Source organism: Maniola jurtina, chromosome 20, assembly GCF_905333055.1.
Source record: "Maniola jurtina chromosome 20, ilManJurt1.1, whole genome shotgun sequence".
Lineage (NCBI taxonomy): Eukaryota > Metazoa > Arthropoda > Insecta > Lepidoptera > Nymphalidae > Maniola > Maniola jurtina.
In genome coordinates, this window is record NC_060048.1 from 2258638 (window position 1) to 2276455 (window position 17818).

General features: G+C 37.3%; 2 protein-coding genes across 3 annotated transcripts in view; both read right to left on the minus strand.

Moving 5' to 3' along the window:
- LOC123875738 (nicalin-1) overlaps nt 1–17409 on the minus strand; it is a 33379-nt gene extending 15970 nt beyond the window's left edge. Inside the window, exons 1-10 of one of the 2 annotated variants that reach the window (XR_006798203.1) lie at nt 17107–17409; nt 16211–16398; nt 15503–15689; nt 15058–15188; nt 14064–14276; nt 13339–13560; nt 11869–12036; nt 11044–11137; nt 10169–10298; nt 9492–9645 (exon numbers count right to left, since the gene is read on the minus strand). Coding sequence is in view for 1 of the 2 variants with exons in the window: in XM_045921758.1 (XP_045777714.1) it covers nt 9504–9645; nt 10169–10298; nt 11044–11137; nt 11869–12036; nt 13339–13560; nt 14064–14276; nt 15058–15188; nt 15503–15689; nt 16211–16398; nt 17107–17281 (1650 nt within the window). In the remaining variant the exon portion in view is untranslated. Of the gene's footprint in view, nt 1–9379; nt 9646–10168; nt 10299–11043; nt 11138–11868; nt 12037–13338; nt 13561–14063; nt 14277–15057; nt 15189–15502; nt 15690–16210; nt 16399–17106 lie in introns of those variants that run through there. The other variant, XM_045921758.1, reaches the window with a different exon arrangement.
- Nucleotides 12–4753, minus strand: LOC123875745 (protein ANTAGONIST OF LIKE HETEROCHROMATIN PROTEIN 1-like). The gene is made up of 2 exons (XM_045921775.1): nt 4317–4753; nt 12–1723 (listed from the first exon to the last, which is right to left on the minus strand). Exons 1-2 carry the CDS (start codon nt 4598–4600, stop codon nt 805–807), a joined length of 1203 nt encoding a protein of 400 aa, XP_045777731.1. The 5' UTR covers nt 4601–4753; the 3' UTR covers nt 12–804.
- Nucleotides 17410–17818: the final 409 nt, after the last annotated feature.

A 17818-nucleotide genomic window follows, 5' to 3' on the forward strand; every position in this document is an offset into this window, starting at 1 on the left:
ATAAAAACACATTTTCAAAACCAAAATAGTTTATAATTCCTCTCCATGCAAAGTATACCATTTTCACCTAACACATTACATTTTGTTCTACACACAACACCGTATCGAAAAAAACTTTAAGACTCCTTCAACTTATAAAAACTAATCAGAGATCACTCGCCTATATACAGTGCAATAAAGCAAAGACTAAGGCCGGAATCTATAGAGGGAACTTTGACTTTGCTTAACACTTAAAACGAGACAGCGTTATATAGTGGGCATGAATCCGTCCTTAGGGCGCTTTTAGTGTCACGCGGATTTGCTCACGCACGCGGGATTGGACCGCATGCGTAGCATCCGCAAAGAACAATTTCATATAGGTATCTATTGTAAAGCGTGATAAACGCACGCGGGACGCGGGGCGCTGTGCGGGGCGTCACCCCGGTGCGGGGTATCCGCATGCGTAAGCGCTGCCTACAACTTCAGTGCCCATTTTAGAGTCGAGCGGGGCGCACGCGCCGTATTGTACTACCGAAATGAAAATCGATACAGAACGAGTAATCATTGAAGTTCATCTGCGGCCCGTTTTGTGGGATAAACGCAATGAATTATACAAAAACAGGGACGCGAGGGAGGCTGCATGGAGAGATATTTTGAAGGAATTGGCACCTAACTACGAAAATTTGAGCGAAGAGGAAAGAAAAGAGGCGGGTATGTGTTTGGTTCATTATTTTATTTATACAAGCATCATTACTTTATTAATATAAGCATAATTATTTAATTCACAAATAACATCAAAAACCTTCTAAAACCTTTTGAGTTTAGTTAATTAATTATATATCGGTGTTGCCAGGAGACTTTTCCTTCATTGATAAAGTAATCTGCAAATATATCTCTGATATTACTTGCCGACGTATTACTACTTTCAGTCTGCTGCCTGGGTAGTGGTCCCGTAAAACCATTTGTGACAAATGTATGGCTGACCTTGTAGCCATCCCGTTTCCTTATGAAATTGTGAAGTACACATGCCGTCTTGACTATTAATTGTGCTAGATCTAACTTGACATTCATGGATCTGTGAAATATTCTAAATTTATTTGACATAATTCCAAAAGTGCATTCTATGTACCTTCTAGCTCTGGACAGACGGTAATTAAATATTTTCTTTTTGTAAGGTAAATTATCACGAGCATAAGGCCGCATCACATGTGATGATAAACCAAATGCCTCGTCTCCCACTATCACGAACGGCAACTTTGCTCTTACACTAGATGGATAAGCTACTTCGGGGCAAATAATAGGCAACTCTTGCGGGTCAGGGATACCCAACGTGTTACTTTCCAGTTTCGTATACAATTGACTCCTTCTAAAGATGGTTGAATCGGCGTTGCTTCCACTGGTACCGACATTAATATATGTAAAATTATAATCAGCATCACACATTGCGAGGAGCACTACAGAATAATATTTCTTATAATTAAAATATAGTGATCCACTGTGCGGCGGCCGAATCACTCTTATATGTTTTCCATCAATTGCACCCAAGCAATTAGGAAAATTTGTATATGTGAGAAATCCCTCTGCGATTTCTTTCCATTTGATCCCATTAAGCTGTGGAATACATTCAGACTTTAGTTCAATCCATATTATGTAACAAACTTGTCTTACTATTTCGCTAATTGTTGCAATTCCAATCACATAGGAATAGTGTAGATCAGTGAATGTATTACCAGTTGCCAAATATCTGAAAACAAAAACAATATATTAATAATATGATAACATAATATATTAATAATGCTGACATCAGACATAAGACAGCATGCACCGCTCGAATTTTACTTCAGAAGAAAAATAAATACCCTTAAGGTGAAAGGGCACGGAAGTAGCTAGCGCTAGAAGTTTTTAATTCGTTTTAACTACAGTACTATAGCTACGTTAGATTTCTATGATTTGCCGAAAATTTTATCATAGGGGGGTATTTATGCAGTTATGATTTCATATGAAAAGTTCGAAGTATAGTTATGTATCTCATATCTGCTAAAAGTGGCCACTTTTAGCAGATTTGAGACACATAACTATGCTGTAAATATTTTATAAGAAATCTTCTCTGTATAAATTAACCCCTATGGTAAAATTTCCGGCAAATGAAAGGAATCTAATAAATATATATAATATAATATAATGAAATATCGTTTATTTCAGGCAATATTTACATTACAAGATGTCCTCCTTCATGAAGGTTGACAGATGCAAATAAAGCAAATTTTTGTTAAAACAAATTAAAAACTTACAGCGCTAGTGACTTCCGGAAGTTTTCACCTTAATTTTGATGATGGCAAATTTTACTGTAACAAATAAACAAATTGCCCGATTCAATCCGGTGTTTTTCCAAAAATCCTTAAATGAAGTTCTAATTATTTTTGTAAAAAATGAATTATTTCGTCGATGTCTGCGCCGCGCCGCCCGGGCCGCGCCGTCTGCGTCTAGTATAAGATTCACTTTGCGCTATCGTTCGCGGCGAAATTGACCGGCCTGCGCCGGCCCGCCGTTTGCGTTGCGCCTAAGGGTACTTTTCCTTCAACTGCGGCCTTATTTTTCCACTCTGTATAGGTATATATATATTGCTTGATTTATCTAATGCTTCATGAGACAGTGTAAAGTTGACAACATGTGTGAATTAAGGAGGGCCTTTAATCGAATGCAGTTAAATTTCCAACTAATATCAGATTTGTACACACGGCCACAGATCAAGCTTCCCAAAACCAGTATAAACAGGACTCATGCGTTGTTTATTATCGTAGACGACTCGGCGCCCGGCGAGGCCCTAGCAAGTTCCGTTTATTGGTACTGGTTTTGGGTAACTTGATCTGAAACTGTGTGTACTTTTGCCACTTACTTATTATATTTTGTCATTTCAGACAAGAAAATACAACAACGCTGGCGAACAGCAAGGGACACTTACCAGAAAGACAAGATATCTGAAAAAAATCAGCCATCCGGCTCTGGGAGTAAGAAGAAGAAGAAGAAATATTCTTACTATGACATTTTGACTTTCTTAGACAGTACAACGGAAACTGCTGGAGAAGAGTCACTCTGTGAAGAAATGTCTGAACAAAGTAATTTAGAAACACCTAATGAGTCCACGCAACCAGATACTTCACGTCAAGAAAGTTCTCACCCAACATCAAAACAAAAACAAGTAAAATCTAAAAAGCAAGCACCATCTGAATTTGAGGCACAGTTATTAGAATGCTTAAAGTCTAATCAACTGGAGCTAGAAAGTGAGGATTTGGCTTTCTTTCAGTCTCTGCAGCCTTCATTAAAAAGATTCACTAGATATCAAAAACTAATGTTCAGAACAAAAGTGTTAAATATAGTTATGGAAATGGAAAGTCAAACACAACCTGCATACTACAGTCCCATACCTACAACAAGTTCTAGTGCTTTTACTGAGCTTGACAGTTTGTCACCGATAAATCAAGATTACCAAACCAATAGTATAATCCAGGATACTTCGAGTCTTAACGACAATGCTATTAGTTCTGCTGCAGTGAATGACAATGAAACTCTTATTTCGACTGAAAGCGGCCTGTTTAATATCACGTCTTATGACGTAATTTATACCCCAGCAACAACATCATCTACAGGCGAAAGTAATGTCAACGCTCAGGATACAAATTTACAAAGAAATGAATGATGTAAAATTTGATTTTTTAATTTATGAATAAAACTCTTTTTATTAAAATGAGTACGATTAACTTTTTTTCTCCAGTTTCTCTCTAATTGTTTGTTTAGTCATATGAGTGCGGTTGTACACACGGCACAGATCAAGTTACTCAAATCCAGTATAAGCGGGACTCCGACGGGTTACCTAAGTATGATAATACGCAAGGCGCGAGTTCCATTTATGCTGGTTTTGGGTAACTTGATCTGTGGCCATGTGTACTTTATCAGATAAAAAAAAGGATTGTGTATGTAGGTTGAACGTACCAATCCCAAACCAATTAAGGACTTTTTTTGACTTTAAATTACTGTCATGTGCAAACCTATAACTTTTATCTATATTATAATAAGTAGCGTGTGATGAAAGGTAGGAATGATTCCACTTTAATGGCGACATTTTATGAGTGAAATAATCTTATTTAATGAAATTTCAACATGAAATTGAATGAAATTATGAACAATGAAATTTCAGAGTACATGACAAAATTTTTTTTTTGCACATGTAAATTTACACATGACAGTAATTTGAAGTCAAAAAACGTTTATCCTACCTGTTCAAATCCCTTTCCACTAAATCATAGCAGGAAATTAAATATTTAAAATTTAAAACTTACCTTAATGTAATAGCGAGCCTCTCAATCGGTTGTATTGTAATCCTTCGTAAACTGCTTTTTTGTAGCTTATTCTCAATTTTACACAACAGTTCATCAAAAGAACGAATGGACATTCGAAAGTAATTTTTAAATTTACGTTCATTATTTTGTAGTTTTCCAAAGCGTGTAACAAACGCCCCAGCAAGAAGCCTATTTTCAAGAAAGGGATCAACATGTACTCTTGTCTTCTTGTTTCGTCGTTTGTAAAGTATGTAAGCGACACATATTCTTCTGACATTGATCATTTTTGAACACGTCTATACCGTTACGCAGCCCGTAGAAAACTGAAACTCATGCTGCGTATGATCCGCAGCGTGAAATTTTACGCATGCGGTCCAATCCCGCGTGCGTGAGCAAATCCGCGTGACACTAAAAGCGCCCTTAAGGGGCAAGCGACGGGTCTGCGCGCGAAATTCAAATTTAATTTTGTTTTTCGCAATTTGTAAACTAATACGACAAAGTAGGCTTATGGCATTCTAGTAGCGACAATGGGAGTATCATTTCCACGTGTTTATATAAAAATCATTACTTGATAAGGTCCAGTTTAAGAAATTAGCTCTAGTATCGACTAATTTGTGAGTTACAGTCTATACTAGAGCTAATTTCTTAAAGGTCTTAAGGGTCCGGCCCTTTCAAGTAAAGATTTTTAAATAAATAGGTGGGGATGATACTGCTGTTGTCGCAAACAGAATGCCATAAGAATACTTTGTCGTATTAGTTTACAAATTGCGAAAACCAAATAAAATTTGATTTCGCGGGCAAGCCCGTCGCATCCACCTTAAAGAAGTCTAAGTCAAAGTTCACTCTATAGATCTCAACCTAAAAGGTGATGTTATTGTAGTATGAATATACCTACATTGAAATCTAGATATAAGTGGAAAACGAATCTAGACCATCTAAAGGCAGCTAAAGCTATGCGACAGCGACGCGCGACCGCGACCGCGACATTGATACGCGACCACGATGCGCGACACTTGTGGGGCGACATTAAGTTCTAATCCATTGAAGGTAGAACAATTATTTTAGTATATACGTGTCTATTCTATAGACGAGTGATGTCTATAAATAATCTATGACTATGATTGATTGGATCAAAGCATGTCAAGATGTGATTCATGGATGATTCATGTGATTCTATGTGAAAAAAACTGGTAAAGTGCGAGTCGGACTCGCATACGAAGGGTTCCGTAGCATCGTACAAGATATTTTAATATTTTTATTTGCAACTCAGCAAGTTAATGGCAACAGCGCCATCTATATGTGACTTAGTAAATTAATTTTTTTGTGAAGACATTTTAATTTTTTTCGTGCACAAATTCTGTTTTCGGATTTATTCCTTTACTTGTGCTATAAGACCCACCTACCCACCTTTCGTGAATCTAGGTCACGACAGACAGACGGACAGACAACAAAATGATCCTATAAGGGTTCCGTTTTTCCTTTTGAGGTACGGAACCCTAAAAATTGGCGGTCTATTTGAATTTTGAACAGACCTTTCCTTTTCTCATTCAAACAAAAAAATACAATGCATTTACAACAGTATAAGGGAGAGCATACATTACTCTATAACAGTCTCAAACAAGGGCGTTTTACATAAAACCTATAGAGTAATATTATGTTTAATATTTCGCAAAGCAATGTATAGAAATGAAAAAAAAAAACATGAATAAAAATATTCAAACCTAACTTAACCATACAAAAATGTATTATTTACTCACTGTAGACTAGTAAAATGTCGATGCAATGGTTCTACGCTTTAAAAATAGATTATAATATCTATTCTACATGTTTCAAAATTATGATAAATGGGAAACTGTCTATCTATCTGTTACCTTTTAAGCTTTAAACTTAACCAGAGACCTGTATGTAGTACTACACACTACACAGGGGTCTTTGGTTGTCATTCAAGCCAAAAACTTTGCGGGCTGCGATCATTATCACTACCATATTATTGTAGTGGTTTTTTTTTGTCAGTTAGTCCTTCAATCACGCAGCAGGAGCAACAGACCAACGTGATTTTTTGTTTGAAGATAGACATAATCCATACTTAATAATATTATAAATGCGAAAGTGTGTCTGTCTGTCTGTCTGTCTGCTACGCTTTCACGGCTCAACCGCTGAACCGATTTTATTTAAATTTTGTACAGACTTAGAATACACTCCGGGGAAGGACAAAGGCTACTTTTTATCCCGGAAAAACAAACAGTTCCCGCGGGATTCCTAAATACTCATCCGCTTGATCGATTCGTATGAAAGGTACCGAGGTAGCTTGCGTCCCTGTAATTGACATAGGCAACTTTTCATCCCGGAAAATCAAACAATTCCCACGGGATCTTTAAAAACTTAAATCCACGTGGACGAAGTCGCGGGCATCCTCTAGTATGATAATAATTAATTAATATGATGAAAAATCAAAGATTTGCCATTGAAATTTTCAAAACGAACGGACAAAATCAGCTAGCTATAATAATATAATATTATGTATTTGTTAATAAATATTCAGCTATTGTTAAATATTCTGTGAGTTATTGTTTGGACTAAAAACCTTTAATTACAATCCAAGGAACTCGAGGACGGTAAAACTATTATGTAACAATATATTTAAATATTTCTGTGAATATATTAAACTACTTGTGAGACAATAAATTGTTTTGAAATATTCATAATTTCTTTATATGATATATTTATGGGTTATTTACGCGATAGAAAATATATTATAGTTATATTATGACAAAACCCCCGAAATTATTTTTTTACTAATACTTTTAATTTATACGTCTTTTATGATTTTTTTAATGATAATTTATTTCACACTCCATTTCATCTTAACAATAAAATTAGAAAACATAATTCATAAACTCTTTGAGTCGCTTCTGTGACTTATTTATAACTTATAACTAATTATTATTATTTACTTATAGTATAGTTTATATAATTTACTTTTAGAAACATAAACAGTGGGGATTGGCCGATAGAATAGGGACTCGATTTTTTTTTGAGGGCAATCAAGCCATAACAGAAATAATCGTATGAATTCGCTTAAAATGAAATAAGTTAGACGCCCTTTATTTATTAAGTGGTAGTTTTTAAATGGTAGAAAATGGATGAAAGACATTAGTGACATTACAAGTTTTAAACGCGTCCCATCTTAGACCATATCATCACTTTCCATCAGGTGTGATCAAGCGCTTACCTATAGTGAATAAAAAAAAAAAAAAGTTTTCATACAGGTGTGTGAGATGAATCCACTCTTCCTTTAATTTTTTAAAACCTGAACAAACAGTTCTTTTTAACATTAGTTTTTAATTTGGTTTAGAACAATGCCAACACTATTTTTAATTGAATGCATACTTACCGTTTGAAATTGAAATTGCGTTTGAAAAAATTATTATCAATATCAAACTACGCATCTACCCTATTTATTAACAAATTTATTTTATAAATTACCTCAATATAATAAATTATTATTTTGTTCGTTTTTGTAAACTACTTAAATACATATACCTTGACCAATTTCAATCTAATACATACCCCCACACTACCTTATATTATCTTAATTTAAGTTTTGAAATACAAGTGTAAATTAAAAATTTATCACACCCCCGACAAGTGAAGGTTACAACAGTAACTAGAAAAGAGCTGATAACTTTCAAACGGCTGAACCGATTTTCTTGGATTATAGCTTAGAAACTCTCGATCAAGCCACCTTTCAAGCAAAAAAAACTGAATCAAAATCGGTTCATTAGTTTAGGAGCTACGATGCCACAGACTCATACACACGTTAAACTTAAAACACCCCTCTTTTTGGGTCGGGGGTTAAAAACTAATGTTAATTTTAAATGTCTATATTGCATTGTTTGAAACAGGGTAAAATTGTTTAAAACCTACCGTAGATAACCGTACCGTAACTCAAAAATTAAGATTAGTTTTATTTCGTCTAAATCCATACTAATATTATAAATGCGAAAGTGTGTCTGTCTGTCTGTCTGTCTGTCTATCTGTCTGTCTGTCTGTCTGTCTGCTACGTTTTCACGGCCAAACCGCTGAACCGATTTGAATGAAATTATGTACAGACATGGGATACATCCCGGGGAAGGACATAGGCTACTTTTTATCCCGGAAAATCAAAGAGTTCCCACGGGATTTTAAAGAACCGAAATCCACGCGGGCGAAGCCGCGGGCATCCTCTAGTTATTATATAAAAAGGAAAAGCTAACTGACTGACTGATCTATCAACAAACTACTGGAAGGGTAGGGCTGAAATTCGGCATGCAGATAGCTATTATGACGTAGACATCCGCTAAGAAAAAGTAAAGTTTTGAAAATTTATTCCCTAAGGGGGAAAAGTAGGGGTTTGAAATTTGTGTAGTCTCTGTTTTTATCTGTGACACCAAAAACAAATAAATACTTTTTTTTTAATAGCGACCAAACGATCAGGCGGGTCACCTGTTGTTAAGTGATTACCGCCGCCCATGAACATTTGCAGCACCATAGGTACCGCCGATGCGTTGTCGGCCTTTCAGGAGTTTGTTGGTCCACCCCTTGAATAACCCCATGTTGTAATCTAGTGGGAATAGAATCTAGTGTATCTTTCTTTCTTTTCTGACACTTGTGTTCGCTTGACAAAAAGTTGAGGCAACTTTTAGTTATACCATTTCTGGTACATGTGTCCCTAGTCTATACTAATAAATAAAATTGGAGTGTCTGTCTGTAATTTCGAAATAACTACCGCATATTAAGGTCATATGGTTATTTGAACGATACTATAACTGAATCACACGTTTTTAAAATTTTTGTCTGTCTGTCTGTCTGTCTGTTTGAAAAGGCTAATCTTGGGAACGGCTGAACCGATTTTGACGGGATTTTCACAGACAAGTAGAGAATTGACCAGGGAGTAACATAGGCTACTTTTTTAACCGACTTTCAAAAAGGGAGTTGTGTTTTTCTACCTATGTACACCGAAATCTCCGAGATTTCTGAACCGATTTGCGTCATTTCTTTTTTAATCGATAGAGGAACTTTGCGACATTGTTTCTTAAAAAATTTGGAGTCCAACTCCTCAATCCTGATGCTGCAGGGGACCTGACCAATCCACGCGGGCGAAGCTGCGGGCATCAGCTAGTTATAAATAAAATAAATAACTTGTCCCTAATTAATTTTCTGTTTCCCGGTGACGATCTTGGCGTACTCCTCGTAGAAGCGCGGGAACAGCTGTATCGCGAAGTATACCACGGAGAGGTACGCGATGATCGCCAGAGTGAGGATCAGGTCGAACACTGCTGGCTTCACACTGCAAATAAAATTAATTGATTAAAAAAACCGGCCAAGTGCGAGTCAGACTCGAACATTAAGGGTTCCGTACCATCGTACAAGATATAACACTTTTTATTTTATACTTTTCCTGAGTAAATTAAAAATAAATAGTATTTTTGACCCTAGATAGTGTAGTTATTTGCGTATTGAGTACCATAACATTTCATTTACTTTTAATAAATGGAACTTGGACTTCTTTTTAGAATGATTTTAAAACCCCTCAAGTTCCTAGGTTTCATGTCATTTATGTCTTTCAAAATATTATTTATATTGTTAGGTCTCTTGATATTTTTCACTATACAAACTAGAAACGACTCTAGAGCAATTTTGGGCCATCTCCTTTCATGATTTCGAGCGATTCTATAGTGCGCGACAGGTTGAGATGGCAACCAGCTAACTCGCTACGGGTGAGGGTGGATGAGGTGCTGGTGTGCGGGTCGTCCTCACCCCGTTTGCCATGTCGACCAGTCGCGAACTATACATTTAAATGTTCTTGTTACCTATAAACGAAGAGCTGGGCTCTGGTGGGCGGGTACAGCGCGTACTCCGGCTCGCGCTTGTCCACCGCGTGTGAGGTGACCGTCACCTCCATATATCGCGATAACGCTCGCTCTAGCGCTCCTGTCACCCCTACAAAGCGATTTCGAAATAAATACACCTTTTTATCCCTTATTTTTGGCAAATATTAAATAGTTATTCACATGATGAACTGTTTTATCCCAAAAACCCGTTTTATCTGGGGATCTTCATCTAGACTACTTTTATTGATAGAAGGAATCCTTGAAAAAGTGTTTTTATTATTATTCAGATATAAGTTAGCCCTTGACTGCAAACTACTAATAACTTTTGAAGAAGAGAGTAATCTCTTCATCATTATTATACCGATGGACTGTCTACTGCTGGTCTTTTGTGAGAACTTCCACTCGCCACAGACTTGCGCCGCGTGTATCCAGCGGCTCCCTGCGACTGGTTTAATCATCTGTCCGCCTAGTGGTGGGCCTTCGTTAAAAATAGAGTAATTGATATAATCATCATGATCAACCCATTTCCGCCCCACTATTGAGTACGGGCCTCCTCTCAGAATGAGAAGGGTTTAGGCCATAGTCTGCCACGCTGGCCCAATGCGGATTGGCAGACTTCACACACCTTTGAGAACGTGGAGAACTTCTCAGGCATGCAGGTTTCCTCACGATGTTTTCCTTCACCGTTAAAGCAAGTGATATTTAATTGCTTAAAACGCACATAACTGAAAAGTTAGTGGTGCGTGCCCGGGATCGAACCCCCGATCTCCGATTCGGAGGCGGACGTTCTAACCACTAGGCTACCACAGCTTTTTGCAATTGATATAATAATATAATTATTATTGTTTACTCACCACCATTAGGTGGTGTGGCAGTGATAATCTGCGGTGACCTCGGTTGTGTTGATAGGAACTTGTACCAGTGCTTGATTGACGCCTCGTCCACGCTCTATAACAAACAAGATAAAAATATGAGAAGCTGGCGATCACTTGCTTGTCTGTCTGTCTGCCATGTCTAAACCCGTCAACTGAACTTTGTTCTTGACGTTTATTTCTTCGTCTTATGTAAAATGTAAACATAAGTAATAAATATACTAAATGACTGAAAGTAAAAGTGACATCATAGCATCAATCACCAAAGCATCATATACACGGAACCAAAAGCTTAATTTGCTATAATCCGCCAAACCAACGAAATCAGTATGGTATTTGCAATTAGAGATTGTAAGGTCTACGTCTCCTGACGATGCTCCGGTGTCGGGGCGAAACGCGCGTCGAGTGGTGTTGGAATTTGTATGGTGCTGCGTACCATACAGATTTCGTTGGTTTGCCGGATTATAGCAAATTAAGCTTTTGGTTCCTTGTATATCATGGACTTCTGCAAAATAACGCCTGCTTCTATAATACAAAGCACCCTCATAATATAGAGCGGAGGCTTCGTATTTTGACGTGACAACGTCTTATAATTCGATAGAGCCGGCTGCACGCACGAAAAAACATGACTCATGCGGCGTTACCTCGCTCTGAGGCGTTCCATGTAAGGCTTGAAGTGCAAGCGAGAGCGCGGAACGAGCGACAAAGAAGCACAATCGGCCTTTGTTGTCACGTTCAACTATCGTCAGTAAACCGACTTTTTTTCTTTAGTGAGTGTTTAAAAGAAAAATGTCAGCCAGTACTCACCAAAGCATCATCATACAGCGCGGAGTCTTCGTCATTTTCTTCCTCAGTGAGGTTGTATATGTGTGACGCGAGCGCTCTCGCCGTGGTAGCTATGTTCTTAGCAATGCTCCTGAAGGAACTCTCCGAGTATCTGTCCAGTAGAGTATTTCTTGATGGGTCTTTATAACTCTGCAAATAATAGGTACTTATTTATAGGCCCCCAGATCCTTTTGCTTATGATTCAACTGTTACAGGATTTTCAGTTGTAAGTCTAACGATTTTTGCTGTAAGAACAGGGACCGACAAGGACTTAATCTGTTCTATTTACCTATTTGAATAATATAAAAGGGAAAATTGACTGACTGACTGACTGATCTATCAACACACAACTCAAGCTACTGGACGGATTGGGCTGAAATTTGGCATGCACATAGCCATTATTTTTGATTTGATTTACTACATTTTTGAAAATTCAACGCCTAAGGGGTTAAAATAGATGTTTGAAATTAGTGTAGTCCTCGCGAACGATATCGCGGGTATAACCTAGTACTAATTAATTCTACGCCAAATGCGGGAAATGAAAAAGTCGTCACCCATTCAGTTACTGACTTGAGTCAATGTTGCTTACCCGTCGAAATCGTCTGATATGCGATATCACAACTAGACCACACGCACCTAGAACCTAACTATAGACTTATACATAGCTAGGCTATAATTTCAGCTAGTTTTGGACAATATGAAATTTTTATATCGTTTACGAACAAATTCACAGAATTTTCACATCATAAAACCTGAGCACTAAATGTTATAAATGGCCACATATCCGTAACTTTTCCGGATACATATGTTTCACCCGCATCGGATATCAGATTACGGTTACAAAATACTGATTAAATTTTAAATGTTTTTGCGTGTTTATCCAGCCCGATAAAAATTTGCGTTGCGATTTTTTATCTGTCGAAACGTTAGTGTGCATGTGTTTATGTGGAAGTGTTTTAATTTGTAAAAAAATATTGTACACTTCAAGCAGCGTGAAATATACTCAAAGGAAGACAAAAGTCAAAGAGATGTGACAAATGTCCAAAGGATAAATACAAATGTCCGAGGGATATGACAAAAGAACTAAAGATATGACAAGTACTACAGCTGAGATCTATAGAGCGCACTTTGGCTTTGCTCAGACTTAAGACACTGTTAAAACGAGACGGCGCTATACCACTGGGATAAACCTGTCTCGCTTCAAATGAAATTTAAAGTGGCCTCTACAGATTTCAACCTAAGAGATTGACAATAGAGAACCTGAGATGTGACAAAAGACAGACAACCGAGATGTGACAATATGGTGTTATTTCGATTTTCACACGTGAAAATGAGTATGACACCATAATCATGCGAAATTGGTTTGGCGTAAAATGATTTGGCGTTGCTGTAAGCATACTAGGTAGTAGTAGGTATTATTCAATAAATCAAAAAAATCAAAACTTCTCATACCTGCAATGAGCTAAGAGTGAATGCAGTCATCCGTCTTATACTGAATCTCTCATGATGCCAAGCCAGTAACTCATCAGCCAAGTTGATCTTCTTATGTACTAGCGGCGCTCCGATCCGGGACTTCATGGATTGCGCTGGAGACCCTGCTTTCGGGGGTTTGGAGACGTGCATGGTCAACGGGCCAGATGAAATGGAGTCTAGACACATAACGAAGGAGATGTCCTACAAAAAAAAAAAAAACAATTTTTAGTTTGTGCCAAACTAGACTCATGGATTTAGGTTTACAATAATCTCGTGGCAATTTTTAGGGTTCCGCGAGCGAAGAACGCCAACGGAACCCTATTTCTAAGCCTCCGCTGGCCATCCGTCCGTCTGTCACCGGGCTGTATCTCGTGAACCATAATAGGTAAAGGGTTGAAATGTTCACAAAATGTTTATTTCGTTTGCCGCTATAACAACAAATAGTAAAAATTGCAAAATAACCACTATGAAAATTAAAGTGTTATTTATTGTACGATGGTATACGAGTCCAACTCGCATCTGACCGATTGTTTGGGATTTTGGACATACAAAACAGCATAAATGTCGATGTCCGGAATGCAGGTTGTCTCAGTACTAAATTTTGACAAAATTGGTCAGATAAAGTCGAATGAGAGATGGTAATAGAGTTTCAAATGATTCCTACACTTAGACTATATCATGGAATTTTAATATAGTTTACAAACCTGTAACAAGGAAGCATCCACAGAATCCAAATGTTCCTCCAACCATTTTTTCGTGGCGAAATAATTAAGAGAGTGCCCAGTAGATGTCAGCATAAAGACTAAGGTAGGCCCTCCACGCACCGCGGCGGTGGAGTAGAGCCTTGAGAATATACGCGCTAGCTCCAATACCGCGACTGCGCCTGACGCGTTTGAGTCAGCACCGAATGAAAGCTCCTGAAAAAAAACTATCTTTAAAATTTGACTGAAATGAACCCAATTCATACCCAATAAACATAGGTAGGTACATCCTTTAAAAATTATAATCTGCCGCACTTGTTAACTGTTCCTCTGCAAAATATAATGAGAAAGCCGGTCGGAAAACCACTGGACTTTTTAAAATTCCATACTTAAAAGAAAAATAGAACTAAGTATAACCTAAATATATAAAAGGAAAAGGTGACTAACTGATCTATAAATGCACAGTCTAAACTACTGGTCGGATCGAGCTGAAATTCAGCATGCAGCTAGGCTATTATGACATAGGCATCCGCTAAGAAAGGATTTTTCAAAATTCAACCCCAAAGGGGGAAAATAGGGGTTTGAAATTTGTGTAATCCACACGGACGAAGTCGCGGGCATAACCTAGTAGTTAGTAAGAGTATTGTCTCCAAATATTTTCTCAGAATGTTCGGGATCACTTTACCATGAATGTCAAAGTCAAAGGGCTATAGTACATCAACCAGAAAATATATTAAACAATTGCTTAGACAATTTGTGTTTTGTTCTAGGCTAAGGACTAACAATCTAACAAAAAAAACTATAACTACTATACTATACTATACCATACTAACTATAACTATAATTTTGTACATGCTCAAAATTTAACCATTAGTCTTACCAACCAATCTGCTTAGTGTCTTCTCCATAAATGTGACACTGGTGAAGCAATCTATGCCTAGTTTGCACAACTAAACGCCAATATTTGGGAATTGAATTGAATTAAACAATTGCTTACAGGAATAACACTAGAAGAGTCGTAATGTGCAGCAATGACAATGGTTTGTGCAGCTCCAGAACGGCCCACCAGCTTGCCGTGAAGAGTTACTGGTTTGGTGTCCATCTTGGCAGGGGTGGGACTTGACACAACTATAAAAAAAGTTAATTTTTTTTTAAATAAAAATAGTGAGCAAATGAGGTCGCCTGATGTTAATTATTACCCGACTGCGGCAAAGCCAAAAGGAAGGGTTATGATTTTAGCAGTCTATGTATGTATATATGTATGTATGTGTGACCAATAAGACCCATATGATGATAGTCGCAATTCATGACATGTGGTCAAATAGCTGCCTCGATAAGTCATATGTCAAGTCGTAAGGGTCGAAATTCAGTGATTAATTATAATGGCCAAAAATGGGCATTACATAATTTAAAAATATAATATTATATTTGTCATCACTTACCAATCTGGTAGCCATTAGAAGACACAGTGTTAAACATGGCTTCCAGGGCAGTTCCTGACTTGTCATCAGTGATGAAGCTGTGCTGCAAGTCTTTGATGATATCCTCAAAGTCGGGACTCCACTCGGCAAAGTATACTGGGATGCTGATCTCTTGCTGCATCATTGCCATTTCCAGGAGTTTGATGTGCTGTAAACAAAAATGGATAGTTTAATAGGGAATTTCGTTTTACAAATATAACCCATGAAGAGTCTCACCAGAGTAGCAAAAGAATCATAGGTTCTAAATTCTAATTGATTTGACTGTTTTTTTTTTAATTTTGATAAAGTTGCCCTTGATTGCTAACTAACCTGATGGTAAGTGATGATGCCGTCTATGATGGAAGCCGACTAACTTGGAAGGGGTATGGCAGTTTTATTTAACTTATTCCCCTGATCACTTTCTATACAGCATTGTACCGGAACACTAAATTGCTTGGCAGCACAGCTTTGCAAGTAGGGTGGTAACTAGCCACGGCCAAAGCCTTCCACCAGACCAGACCAGAGACAATTTAGAAAGAATACATTCCCAGATTGCCCCATGCCCGCAATCAAACCCCAGACCTCCACAACAAGACCACAGCCCTCTCACTGCATCAGGGAAGTTGTCAAATAATATTCATATTAACATAAGAATTCTGTTAATATAATATTCATATTAAAATATAAAACCTCTATCTGTTCATCCGTCAGTAAAGTATCATTCTTAGGCAGCACTAGCAACAGCGCACCAGCCTTGTTCCGAATCTCCACAAACTGATCAATGGTGATATCCTGGATGCGAGCAACCACACAGTGGCGAGACATGCTCCATGAAGATAGGGACCTGCCTTCAAGATTAAAGCTGGCACTGCGACATCCTATATGAAAATAAAAAGTATTATTATATGTTCTTGTTTGTTTCATTTCACACTTTTAACTGCACATAAAAATAGAGTGTAAATGTGAAAGTAAAGGTATTCTCTTCCAGTTAATCTTTGCTAATGAGGACAGAATGATAGAAAGAGGTGTAGATTTCTGGTATAAAAAGTAGCCCATATATTATATCTATCTCGGAGATGCAAACTATCTCTGTACCAAATTGGTTAATGAGATGGCCTCTGAAAAGATAATATTTTGCTGTATCATCAGGAAATAAAACTTATTGAATAATGATGTAGAACTTATCAGCTTAGTAACTGGATGAGCTAATGAACTTCAAGGCATTAGGTATTTGCCTCAAAGAGGATTTGCCCTTGGCCCCTATTTTCATCACTTAGGTGCCTGTATCTAAAACTAATCAAACTCTTAACAAACAATATTCATAAATTAGCATTAGAATCTGATAAATGTTCTTATCACAAACTGTAAACAGAATTATGTGATAGTGAAAGCAATACTACAATAATATAAACCTGAGAGCGAATAGCCAATTTTCTCTATATTTACTGTTTTAAATAACACACAAATAAGTAATTCTTCTATTTAAATAAACTTTGTGCCAATTTTTTTTTATTTCTTAAGGGAAATATAACCTCAAACTTTTTTTTAACTACAAAAAAGTCTTTAATTTTCTGACTTCAACTCACCATGCGGAACGGTGTGAAGGTCGTATTGCTGCATTCTGTACACGGAAAACTCATGAGAAGCCGCCACAGGGTTAGCTGGCGACATAATGATGAAAATCGGGAAAACTACCAGCAAATAGTAGGGAAGGTAACCGCGAAAAATCTCCGCGAACCCATCCGCTTGGTCGAGCCACATTTTTGAAATCGTTTGTATTCACTTTGTTAATGTAATTAACACGGAAAAATCAATTTTTAATAGAATATCTCATTTAGAGAAACCTTACGTGGGATAACTTGGAAACTCGGTCAATGAAATCAATAGACAAATCACAATGACATTTGCGTGACTTGACTTGACGGCAAGTTGTCAATGTTTATGGTTTGCGTTCCATTTTACGCAACACTTACGTGCTAATTCAGTTTTACACAATTTCTAAGCTTAAAATTGGTTAATTGCAAAGACCTTACACTTACTAACTAGACTGTGTACCAAAAATTTTTGTTAGGCTAAAATGAGATCTATAGCATTATATTAGGGTAGCTATTTCCATTATGATCGGTAGCTATCTAAAAGCGGTCCTGGTGAGAAGGCTTCCGGGGGTAGTGTGTCCTTGTCTGACGTCTTGCCAGCTCAACTAAATTATTGGGTTTGGTAGTAATGGTAGAAAATTTTATATTTAGCATTTTTATGATTTACCAAAACGAACAATCCATAAACTTTGAAACTCAATTT